General features: G+C 51.0%; 1 protein-coding gene across 1 annotated transcript in view; it reads right to left on the reverse strand.

Annotated features, from left to right (window-relative positions):
• Positions 1 to 6,394: 6,394 nt before the first annotated feature.
• Positions 6,395 to 12,839, reverse strand: part of LOC147236065 (collagen alpha-1(XXV) chain-like) — a 9,863-nt gene continuing 3,418 nt past the window's right edge. Inside the window, exons 2-3 of the mRNA XM_086160470.1 lie at positions 6,658 to 6,774; positions 6,395 to 6,433 (exon numbers count right to left, since the gene is read on the reverse strand). Coding sequence (XP_086016596.1) covers positions 6,395 to 6,433; positions 6,658 to 6,774 — 156 coding nt within the window. The remainder of the gene's footprint in view (positions 6,434 to 6,657; positions 6,775 to 12,839) is intronic.

Raw genomic sequence — 12,839 nt, forward strand, 5'->3', positions numbered from 1 at the left:
GCGTGCAAATGGCGTGCGGCTTGGAGAACGCAACTCACAAAGTGCATTTGTGATGGAGAGGGTGAACGAACGGCTGCGTGTCCGCATGACCCGAGGAGGACGGGGAGAACGTTTGTTCGTCTCGGAGGGTGAATGAACCCGTCTCTCGTCCTGTGACCCTGACAGGACAAGCTGCATGGATGCATGAGTGAGTGAGTGAATGAATGAATGAATGAATGAATGAATGGATGAATGAATGAATGAATGAATGAATGAATGAATGGATGAATAAATGAATGAATGGCGAAAGGCCGTGTGTTTATTATGCTTGTGAGCTTTAACGTGAAGAATTGAAAAACGAACATCCCCACAATGTTGCACCGTCTGGTGTTTGGCCTGGAGATTTATGTTAGAAATGAAATGTGCGGGAAGGTGCGTGCGATGGCGACGAGGGGAATGACACTCCCGCTTCTGGCGGGAAAGAGGCGACGGGCGAGTGAGCGGCGTCACTTGAGCGCACGGGAGTGAGAACGGGTTGCAATTTCACACGGTATAAACACAACACCGGATATTTTGCCAAGTATATTTCTAAGTGTGCTTGCAGGGCGGCGGCGGCGAGGAGGGACGGGAGGGACAGAGGACATGAAGATACCACCTAGAGACTTTATTAAATATACTCAAACCATCTTGTGTAAGCCTGATTTCATCATCATTAGGACACTTTTAAGAATGTCTTTTAAAAACGTTTAAAATCCGGCGTTCAAAGGATGCTTGAAACCTGTCTTGATGACAACACAAAATCTGCATGTGCACACTAGAGCACACGCAATATGTATGTTGCTGCGCACATGTTACACAACACGCAGAAAATACAACACACACACACACACACACACACGCTGGTGTTTTCCTCATCGAACCCTGAATGAAACATCCTGTCCTGCGTGTTGCGCTGCATTTAACTTCAACTTGGCTCTGTCGTCAACACACTCTGGGTTATTGAACTCGCACACACACACGCACACACACACACACACACACACACACACACACACACACACACACACACACACGAGGGCCATAAGCAGCGCGTCCACCAATTTATCTTCATCTACTTGGAGCAGCCGATACACTCACTCTCACACACACACACACACACACACACACACATTAGAGCAGCCAATACACACGCACACACGCACACACACAGGCACACGCACACGTCTCGCCGTAAACCTATGTGAAGACGACAACTCACATGTCTAGCATTCTTTGGCTCCACATTTAGCATCTGTTCCGTTTTTCTCACATCAAACCCGTCAAACACACACACGTTGTGATAGCGGTGGTATTTTAAAGTACATTTAGGTTGATTAAGTGAGAATAATAAAAGTAAAAAGGATCCGGTGTCCGAAGCGCCCGGTGTGTCTCTACGAGGCCCCAGAGTTCCGTCCGGTCAGTCGGCGCTGCGAGGAATCAGAAGCATGGCAGCCATGCGAACATAGCGTGCTGTGTGTGTGTGACTGGCAGGGGCCAGGTGGGCTCGCCGCTCCCGCCGCCCGCCCGCCCGCCCGCCGCGGCCGGCCGGACGGACGGACGGACGGACGGACCGGCCGCGGCGCCGCCCCGCGGGCCGGGAATCACTGGAGGTTTGGGAATATTTTGGGATTCGATTACAGCCGATGGGCAGATTCAAAGGAGGACTTGATTAAAAGGAAATTCACAACATGTTGACGTGGAGCCCGGAGGGCGGGGAGGGCGGCAGGGCGGCGGGGCAGCGCCGAGAGCTTCCACCTCACGGGACGGAGGGTTTATGGTTCGAGTCCCACAGAAAGTGGGACCTCCGTCCCCCCGCCGTGACCTCCGATGATTTAACTTTTGGAGAACTTTATTTGGAAGCATTGTGTTCCTCTTACAGGAGCGTAAGGACCTGTGTGTGTGTGTGTGTGTGAGTGTGTGTGTGTGTGTGTGTGTGTGTGTGTGTGTGTGTGTGTGTGCGTGTGTGTGTGTGTGTGTGTGCATTAAATACATAACAGATATTAACATTTCAATCCAAAATACTCTGTGATAATTTGATTTCATGCATTTTCTTTATTTTTCCTATTTTATATGTATTTTCTTAAATCTAATCAAATCTATATTGCCTGGCGGTAAAACAGGTGTTTTCGTTTCCCTGCTTGTTGACTTGTTGCCACGGTTTTGCGGTTTCCTTCAGGGGTTGGGCTTTATGTTTTCTAGTGAAAAACGAGTCCCCAGCGAGTGCAAATGTAAGCAAGGTGTTAAAAAAAAAAAAAAAAAAACGAAAAAGTCCAGACTGTCGTTTGGGCTCAGCTGTTTAAAGTGTTATTAGAGCTATTTATTTCTAAAGCTTGTGAATCAGAAAAAATCGTCCAACGTCGTCCAGCGTTTAAGCTGCGAAACAGTGAACGGAGCCGGGAGGGACGGAATGGGCATTTTTTTATTGGTAAAACAAAAACAAAAAAAATTGAAATCTGCCGCGAACGTGTTCATTGGTGATATAAATACAGAATCCTGCTGTCCCTCATCGATCGGCCTCAGATGCCTTCAAACATGGTTTCAATCACCCGACATCCTTTAAAAGACTATTTGGACGCTCATTCCTTTTGACCGCAGGAGCTTCGTTAATGACTTCACTTCATCATGAATACTAATACTCAATTCTTGGGTTAATATTTGCGGTCGGCAGCCTCTCCAAGCCCAACCTACAACCGATCACCCTCTCATCCAATCCACAGCTCATACAGGGATGAACAACTACTCACCCTCTCTTTCAGGCCACATATGGAGACGCGACCTTCACTCCTTCCTTCATGGGTCGGATGAAGACATGCAAGCGTTCACTCGCTCATCCACTCATCCATTCAATTAGAGATGATTTATGTATTTGAAATCAAGTGTAACACGAGTTAAGCTCCAAATCCATCATTTCCTCCATCTCTTTCTGCAGCCCGAACCCACGTCCTGATCCCGGGTCGGATTTCGTCCGGCCTCCTTTCTCAGGCCGCTGCTTCTGCACCGCGTCGGCGGTCCGACACAGAAGGTCGCGGGAGGCCGTAAAACCAAGACGGGACGAGGCCATCTGGCCGTCTGGGAGTTGAAAGGCCGTCACACCTGCGGCCGGCGGGGGGGTTTTCCTCTCACGCCGCCGGCAAAGCGCTACCTTGGCGGGCCGAGGCCCGACGCCACGTCCCGCTGACAAGATCAATTAGCACTAATGTGTGGACGCGGGCCCCTCCCGCTGTTCTCACAGGGCTGCGTGAGGCCAGGGGCGGCGCAAACACACACACACACACACACACACACACACACACACACACACACACACACACACACAAGTAGCGTTTAGCATGCAGCTAACATTTGAGCTATTTAAGCAATTCACCAGAGTCACCGAATCCTACCGATCTTATTTTTTTCTCACATTATATATTCTTTTTATTATTATATATACTCCTTATATTTTCTTATAGTTCTGTTTATCTGATCTTAGCCAAAGCAGAAATGATGCAGCTGACAAAAGAGAGAGAAAAAATTGTCTGTAAAAGAGCAATGTTACCTGCAGCCTGAAGGCATTAAGTCAAATGGCCCCGATTTCTTTGACCTTTTTGTTTCACTGACGTTCGAATGCACCGCTAGCCGGCGCGGCCACACCTGAACTGGATGCCTCTTCGGTCGTAATGCCGATCCACAAGCGTGAAAGAGCAACCGGTAAAACGGTCAGCGGTCTCCCCTGATGCGGCGCTCCCACGGCGGGTGCTCTTAAGGAGCTTCCAGCTGGGCGGCGTCGGCCCGCTCACGGCGCGGCGCTAAGCAACTGTTAGGATTCGGTGTTTTCTGCTGCGAGCCTTGGAAACTCCCCGGTCAAACATCCCTCCGTCCATTTCGCTGCGAGGAAACAACGGACTGTTTTTAAAAACTGGCGCACCATAAGTACCGTTGTAGCAGGCGTGGTGTTCTGGAACCGAGGTTCTGCTTCCTGTGCTCTCCGAACGCACCGAGGACCGGCCTCCTTCCTCAAAAGGTTGTGGAGCCACAAAGGCTTCCTCCGGTGCGACTCGGCTTTTCTCCAGCTGAGGCCGTCTTTGGCCGACGCAGAGTCGGGGCGACAGCTGACCTGCGGAAGGAGTGTGTGCGCTCCTTCCCGGACCGCCGGCGACCCGCGGGAAACAGGTGGCGGCGTCACGGGCGGCGAAGGAAAACGGCTCAGCTGCCGCGGATCCGGGATGCAAATGTGAAACGGAGTGACGCATTTCCCGCCGCGCACGTCTCCGGGAACCATCGAAAGCGTGACCTCGCCGGGCGTGCTCACGGCATGACCTAATGAGCCAGGGGGGGGGGGGGGGCCTCGCTGCCGCCGGATAATCCGGATACGCACCTCGGGTCGTCCTCGCGCACGGGAGCTGAAGGGCGAGCGCGGCGCCGCGGCACCAGCTGGCGCGCCCGCCGCCGAGCGCGACGAATGCCGTCCGATCGGCCGAAAGAGAAAGGCGACATTCGTGGAATGCGCGCAATGCCGGTCCATAAACCACATCTCATCGCGGCCGCAGCCGTCCGCGGTTATTTGAAGGTAAGACATCAAAGTGCCCTCGCTCGCCGTTTCCATGGCAGCGCCGTGTTTGTTGTGCCACCCCTTCCCTTCCCTTGCCTTCCCTTCCCTTCCCTTCCCCCCCGACAATCACAAACTGATAAGCGAGGCGGCGGTTGCTCCTCTGACCCGCCCAGGCCAGGTTTCTGTCATAAATACCGCCGCCGCCTCATAAAGAGATTCAAATCACATCGCTTTCCAGAGGCATTTCTTGCGCAACACAAAATACGGACAACAATCAAAACAATATAAAAATGAATTTGAAGATAAATGTCGTGCACATGAAGGCCCAGCTGGAGATCAGAGCAGAGACGCTGACCGATAATCGCGGTTCACGCTCGCGGCCGGCGGACAGTTAGCTTGTTTGTGCAAACAAGAGAATACAGGTCATTGTCATCACTGGGCACAAGTTGTGAGGTGCAAAAGAGATTGGGATTCCAGCTCTGCGGCGAGCTCAGAGGGACGGGACGGGCAGAATATAATCCAAGTCTAATAGAGGGATTCAAAACTGGCGCAGGTGCACGGAGTATAAATATGAATATAAATTGCACATGCTGGTCAGGTGGACGGTGTTTCCAGTACTTTAACAATAAAAAAAAAGGGATTAAAAATGTGAGTGTGAGTGAGTGTGTGTGTGTGTGTGTGTGTGTGTATACATGTGTCACCAGGCTTCTAGATGAAATAAAAATGCCAATACATCCATTCTGAATGCTAAAACTGCAGCTGCACCGAGCCGCTCAATCACTGCCGTCTATTTACCAGTGAAATAAAGAGACTTTACTTAAACAGTATTAATATCCATAAAATAAACCCGTGCAGATCCAAATGGGAGCAGATGAAGTGAAAGCTGTTTCATCAGAGCGAAGACTCGTCTGGTGTCGGGCGAGAGCAGCGGCCTTATCGAAAATGATCTCCAAACTACCGGGCGGAGAATAATTACTAAAGTGCTCACGCCGGCTGCAAACCTGCGGGGCTTTTTGAAAACGCTCGAGTGAAACTCATTAGTTGTAAAAAGGGCCGATCGAGCCGGCGAGGAGGAAACAGAAACGGGGAGGGTTGATAAAAAGGTTGTAAAAAGCCGGCGTCTGGAACGCGGATGCAGGCGTTCAGTCGGAGAAGCGACACGATGATTCCAGATCATGAAATCATGAGATTCGTTCAAGATGGCGGCGTGGCGACGCAGCGTCCCCTCGCTTCCCGGGACGCTCACACCTCCAACGCCACCCACAACACTGGACTCGCAATATTACCACTCCTCTTTTCAGCACTGCTATGTTGCTCTGTCACAGAAAACCAGCATGCAAACACCATCGCGCTTCAACTGACTGACCTCTAGAACTCAACGGTACAAAAAAACCCTCTATACTCAAATTACACATGTTTAAACTCTGCCGTCTTCATGCCTTCTAATGCACGCACTTTATACTTTATACCCAATAGTTTAATGGAACGATGCACTCTATTATTATTATTTTGTTAATTTCATGTCAACATGGGATTGTGAGAAATGTTTTCTGGGTTCCTCTGCATGTCCAGCGCGTGCAGAGGAATTGACAATAAAGTTGACTTTGACAGAGGGTTTAGATCTGGACGTAAATATCGCACATTAAAAAAACAGAAGCGTGTGAAATCTCCTAAATGGAACTGAAACGTCAGATTCCAAAATGACTCTGAAATTCTTTGGAAAAGGAAGGAATAGACGGTGTGTAGGTCGGTAGTTGGGGCTCACAAACATGTTGTAGCTAAGATATGAAAGAATAACGGCTAAAAAAGTTGCTAAAACATTTGCTTTATAGACAGATAAGCGCGTCATCGGCATATTTGAAGAATCCCATTCTGCTTGTACGTCTGGAGGGAGCAAAGGTTGGGACAGAGTGACTTTCCGTCAACACACTCGATGAACCTTCTCTCTATAAAACCCGGGTGTTTGGGGCCTTTCAGGAATAGGACTTTGCTTCGGTGGGACCTCAAAAAAGCCTCCCACCCTCCCATCCAGCCTCCCGTCCAAAGCTTCGGGTGACATCTGACCACTTCTTCGAGGGAACCGAACCGTGAGTTTCCTCAGTAAGAACCCGACGGGAGCGTGAAGGAGGTGGCGAGGACGCGGCGGAGGACCTACCTGGAGGACACAGGCAGCTGTGCGGGGCCTCCCTGGTCTCCCGGCTCTTGGGCAGCGCCGCCGCCAGCTTCTGCACGAGACAAGGAGCGGCGTCACAAAACATCAACTCATTTTAATGTTGGTCGTCCTGCGACAAACGGCATCGAACCAAACGGAGGAGGAGCTCCTTCTTACTGATGTTTCAAGAAATCCTGAAAACTGATTTAACATCTGCTTCTATTAAAAAGGTCATTAAAAAAAGCAGCGAGTGTCCGATGCTACTTACTTACAGCATCTTATCTGTAACATCAAACTTAGAGTTAGATAGATGCATAGAAAACATTTATTTATACACACACACAGAATTCAATGGATTATACTTATAGATAGATAGATGCAGAATTAAATGGAAATAATATATATATATAATTAATATTATATATATATCAATATCTATACACACACAGAGTTTGATAAATGTATACAAATATATGCATGTGTAAAACATACATATACATGTATACAGATTGAGATGATAGAAAATATCTCACAGGATTAGTTTTATTCAGCAGGAAATGAGATCATAGTGGTTTCTTCACTTTGCACTGCAAAGCTTCATAAACAAGGCGACGTATCTGAGGGGAGCGAGAACCATCCATAAAATCCCAGATGACATTTGTTTTATGGACCTGATTTCTTGATGATCCCTCACCTTCTCCGCCTCCGATCCACCGAGGAAATCGGACAGTTTTGTGGATAAAGTCTGAAAACTCGGCTATTGCAGAAATGAAAACGTGGATCTGACAGAGACAAAGAAGCAGCGGCGTCCGTCTGCAGGACAGGACCATCAGAGCTGCCATTTTGGGCTTTTACGAGCCAAACGGCGATGTTTTGGGGGGGTCGCAAAGGGTTTCGCTCGGACACACGATATCTGAACGACGCGCTCGGGCTCGTCGGCCGTTTCCTCAGACGGACCGAAGTTCCCGTCGGGTGACTCGGCACCAGCGGCGAATGCTGGCCAGGCCTACGATGCATTCTACTGAACCTCTCTCTCCTTCCCGGACCGGCGACCTTCGTCCGATAACGCCAAAGCCTGGCGACAGCTGGCGAGGCGAGGGGTCGGCATCCTGAGGGACGGCCTGTCAGGTTTCATTGAAAGGCCATGAAGGAAAAGCTCGCGGGTGTTGGAGGAGGAAGTCCGACGGCGGCGAGAATCCGACCGTCCGTCGCCGACGCTCGGCTGCCATGCGACTCGACGGTTTCATCCGCGGTCGTTTGTTTCGCAGTGACTTATTTCTTTTTGTCATTTTACTTTTTTAACGGTTATTTATTTAGTTTTGCATCATTACCAACGTTCTCCCCAGCCACGGGGGGTTTATTGAACATTTATGTATTGTTTTACTGGCTATTTCAATGGTAGGTTGTTGGTTATTTTGTTTTTTTTTTTAGTAAAAAAAATACATTCAGTATGCGATGAACAATTTATAGAAAATGAGGATTAAAAATTTAAAACTGTAACTGCAATATAAAATGCAATTTATACAATATATAGTATACATTTTTGAATATGATATGTATTTTATAAGGATAAGATGTATGATTCCATTTTAATTTTTTTTTCTTCACGGTTTTCTTTAATAAAATGTTTAAAAGTCTATTTAACAATCCTACGGAGGATTTTTCCAACCATGCTTGAGGCTATAAATTCCTATCTTACATACGTTTTATACGCAGACATTATTCCGGATCCCGTATGTTAAAAGAAAATGAATGTCCTTTCATAAAATATTTATGTATACATATGTCTTTTCCATATGGCTCTGCTTAGGTTTTATCACAGTGAGAGCCTAATGGGTGGGTTTAGATTCCCAGACAATAACAAGACCGGTGCAGCCGATCCAGGGTCACCACGAGAACCTGAAAACATCACGGAGTGCGACCGAATAGAGACGTGATCGGAGGTTGTGCTGCGAGGGCGGAGGATGGGTGAGCTTCGGAGGAGAACGTGTCCACCTGACTCGCTTTGCTTTAAAACAAGTCAAAAAATACGAAAAGCTGGAAAAGGAGAGTCGCAGATTGGCCAGAAACACGGCCGTAACCCGTGGGGTCGAGGACGGAACCGCAAACAGAATCAGAGGAGGCGGCGCTCGTGAAAACACGCCCGAAACCTCGTCTTCGCAAATGAAGAAAACGCAAAACTGCGTCCGCGGCGCCTGAAAACCGGAACAAGATGGCAACGGGATCCGGAGCGGAAAGATTTGCGAGGCCGCCTCTCTCTGTGTGAAATAGTGGAAATGCAACGGTTGCCGGAGCGCTGGCTAAGGTCGCGGAGGGCCAGTGGAACGCAACAATCGCAACAACAACCGCCGTAGGACTGCGAGTACTTTGTCTGGTTCCGCCTGGGATGTACACACCTCGTAGGTTCGGCTCACGCCGGGCGATCCTTCCGCCTCGCCGTCGCTCCACGCAAACACTCGTGTGCTCCTCTGGGACAGGAAGTGCATCCGGTGTGACAGAAAACACTCACGCCGCCTACTAGTGGCCGGGCATGTGTGCCGCAGCCGCCGGGACGCCTCCGGAGAAGGACAGCTCACACGGGAGGAATGGAGACGGATAAAGAGCGCGACAGGCTGGAGTGAAACCGCCGCTCAGAATTGCTGAAGTTTCCACTCTTTCGGGGGTTCGGGGGCTCCAGATGCCGATAGTTAATCCGACGGGCTCTCGGGCTGAGGTCTGGCTCGGCCCGTCGAACGCCGCTTACAGATCTTCCGTGAATATCTTAAAACCCTAAATAAGGGGTTGGGTATTAAACTCGCTCTTAAAAACCGGCGGCTGGCTCGCCAGGAGAATTCCAAAGTTGAGTGCTCTCGTCAGTCAAAAGCCTCAGGAGGAACGGACGGCAGAACCTCACCGGCAGGCGCACATTTCTCGCTTCGTTATTCACCAATACCACCAGGAATTTATCGGCTGATACTGGCAGCCCCCCGCTCGGAACCGGAGAAGTCTTTAGAGAGCCGAGCGGCCGGCGCCGAGCCCCGAAGCCACCGGGCCGCCCGAGATCGGGCTCGACCGATCGGGTTCGACCGATCGGGCTGAACCGGTGAGCTTGCAAACGTTCACCAGAAGCCCTTCGCTCTCGGCGTGCCGGTGAACAGGATCGGCGCCGAGGGCGGAAGGTTAAATTCTACCGTTTAGCATTTGAATGAAATGAGCGGCAGCTGCCCTCCGGTCGCTTCCCTTCCTGAAGGACAGGCTGGTCCTCAGAGGGGTGAACATCTCCTCGGTGGAGATCTGGGTCAGCGATGGAGGCACGTCTTTCACATTTGAACGACGCTTCTGTTTCACGGAGGGCGGCGTGAAGGCCTTCGCTCCAAGTCCAGTCGGAGGCAGGTTTCCTCCTCAGTCCGACAGCGTGCGGTAGATTCATCGGACACAAACATGAGGGAACGTTTGTACGTCTCCACATGTGACCGGGCCGAGGTGAGCCGGCCTCTCGGCTCTCCGGCTGGGATAAGAGGGGCTGGACGGACGGGTCAAAGGAATCTTAGAATAAAAACACAAGCGCAGCCGTTTAATGCAACAGTGCACTTTGCTGCTAATTTGCACTCTATTATTATTATTGCTTTGCTAGTTTCATGTCCCCGTGGGTTTGTGAGAAACGTCTTCTCCATCCCTCTGTATGTCCAGTGCGTGCATGTGAAGATGCACTCGCAAAGATTTAATGGTGGAGTACGTGCACGTCCTTGTGCGAGTACTTTTTTCGTCATTGGACTCAGCTGTCTTCCCCTCGCGGGCGTGACTCTCCGACCTCCAGAGAAAACAACACCGATAAACAGCGTCTGAAAGACCACGTCTAAGTGTCTGCTGCTGCTGCTGCTGCTGCTGCTGCTGCTGCGTCGACTTCAACCTCTGTTTGTTATCCTTTCCCGATAGCGCCACGACAAAATTCAGTATATTTGAGAAAAATAAATAAATGAAATGTAACAAAGTCTGCATCTGGCAAGCGTCTCTCTAACACTGGCAGGGAAAAACACCGGGAGCTCCGTCCCGACATCCTCCGGGCTTGACGGGTGCCGCTAGGCTACTCTACCGGCGACAGGTATCATGTCATAACCTATAAGAGCAAAGTCATTCAAAGGCCGGATTTAAAAAGGGGGAAAGGCCACGGCGCCGAAGAGGCGTCCGCGGCGCCGGCCGGCGCGCCCAACGAGCGGTTAGCGTCGGCATCGGGACAGAGACGGACGCCGAGGTGACACGGCGACTCTCAGCCGCCGGGGAGGAACTTCAATCCGTCTTTAAACGTATCTGGCAAGCGGCGCAGGAGTCGGATCAAACTCGGACGCCACGCCAACCCCCCCCTCGCCCTCGCCCTGCGCCGCCAGAAATAGCGTGTTGTGAAACACCCTTATTGACGCCGCTTCGGGAAAACATGCTAGCGACTGCGGGTCCTCGCCGCCTTGCGCGACTTCACACTAAGTGTCAGCGCGCCTGTTCAGCCTCAGCCTTTACTGCCGCACGTCGGTCAAGTGGGCAAAAGTGCAGTGCCTCTACGAGGTGTGTATCACGTGTGTGTGTGTGTGTGTGCGCGGGTGAGCGGCCATCGCTAACTGCCCTGACGAAGTGCAGAGGCGGCCCGAGCACTTCTGCTGGAGTGCGCTGTTTGCATTGGGGCTGTCCGACCAGGACGCCGTGCGCGTGCGCACACACACACACACACACACACACAGGCACACTCACACTCACACAGGCACAAATCACAGAAAAATGTCTGTGTGTGTTTGCGAGGTGGGCCTGTGGGGATCCGAGCGCAGAAAGTCATATTTTTTTCTACATTTCCACACCTCGCACCACTTGGCCTCGGGTCGGCGCGAGCACCAGGCCGCCGGCGAGCCCTGCAGAGACCCCGCGGCGGGTAATTGTAAATGTTAAAGGGGCCGTGTTTGGGTCCAGATAACAAGGGTTTGGGGGGGGGGGGGGTGGCGGGTGAGGAGGTCACGCTAGCTTTCTGCTGTGTTGTTGAGAGAAGTTATTTGGACGGTCGGGGGGGAAACACGGAGACCTCACGTGGACGTTTGCCCGAGAAATCAGCTCACGCTTGTTTTTAACCGCCGAACGTGTCGAATGTGAAGCGTCGCGTCTTTTTCGATGAAGAACTGAGAGGAGACGCCGTTTGTCGAACCGGGTTTCACAGCGGCAAACCGTCGCAGCAGTAACGGGATTTGGAAAATTGTTCCGCCGCACCTTTTCATTGATTCGTTCATTCATTATGTAGAGGGTCGGAGGGCTTCGGCCCTTCGACCGGCCATTCACTCGTTCATTCACACATCACCTAGAGACATAAAACCCTTCACTCATTCGTTCACATATGATACGCGGTAGAGAAGTACAACTAGTCACTCAGCGTTTCAAGACATCAAGATGGCCATTCACTCATTCATTCACACGTCATAAAGAAACACAGACCATTCATTCACTCACAAATACAGTGGAGACGAGCAACCGTTCACCCTCTCATTCACGTCATACAGACAAACAACCGTTCACTCATTCATTCCCGCGTCTGGTCTCCAATGACGACAGAAAGTCCCCCGTCAGAATTGAACCCGCAACCCTCCCGAGCTTTGTTCCGTCGCAGAATCCGGCGCTGAAACGCCGGCGAGAAGCGAAAGCGTCTCCTTCCAGTCGAGCCTCCTCAGCTGACGCCGCGGGGCGGATTAGAAGCTCGCGGTGAAGTCCAGTTAAAGTCCACCTTAGCGCGCCTGGGTACTTTCTATAAAAAAATATGAATCATAGAGGCGGTCCCGGTCCAGTTGGCATGGTAACAAGGAGACTCTGCGCCTCTGGAGGACGACACATTCTCCGTCGCACGAGGGAAGAAGCGGCCGTCGTGGAAGAAGAAGACGGAGGAGGTGGATTCTGGGTGAAAGTGCCACAGGCGGCCCTCGCTCGCTCTACAAAAGGTTACATCTGCGCTCGTGTCTCCATTAATAACCAGTATTTATACACGGAGCTAAACAAAGATGGCAGCCCCTGGAGGAGAGCCTCATGGCCGGGCCCCGAGGAGGGGCTCCGGGCCCCGAGGAGGGGCTCCGGGGCCAGACGGGTCTCCACACCTCCTTCGGCTGGAAATTATTCATAATATAATGCGTCTGCCTT

The sequence above is a fragment of the Fistularia commersonii genome, chromosome 2 (genome assembly GCF_037954325.1).
Source record: "Fistularia commersonii isolate RoL2024-O1a breed Wild chromosome 2, RoL_Fcom_v1.0, whole genome shotgun sequence".
NCBI classification, from domain to species: Eukaryota; Metazoa; Chordata; class Actinopteri; order Syngnathiformes; family Fistulariidae; genus Fistularia; species Fistularia commersonii.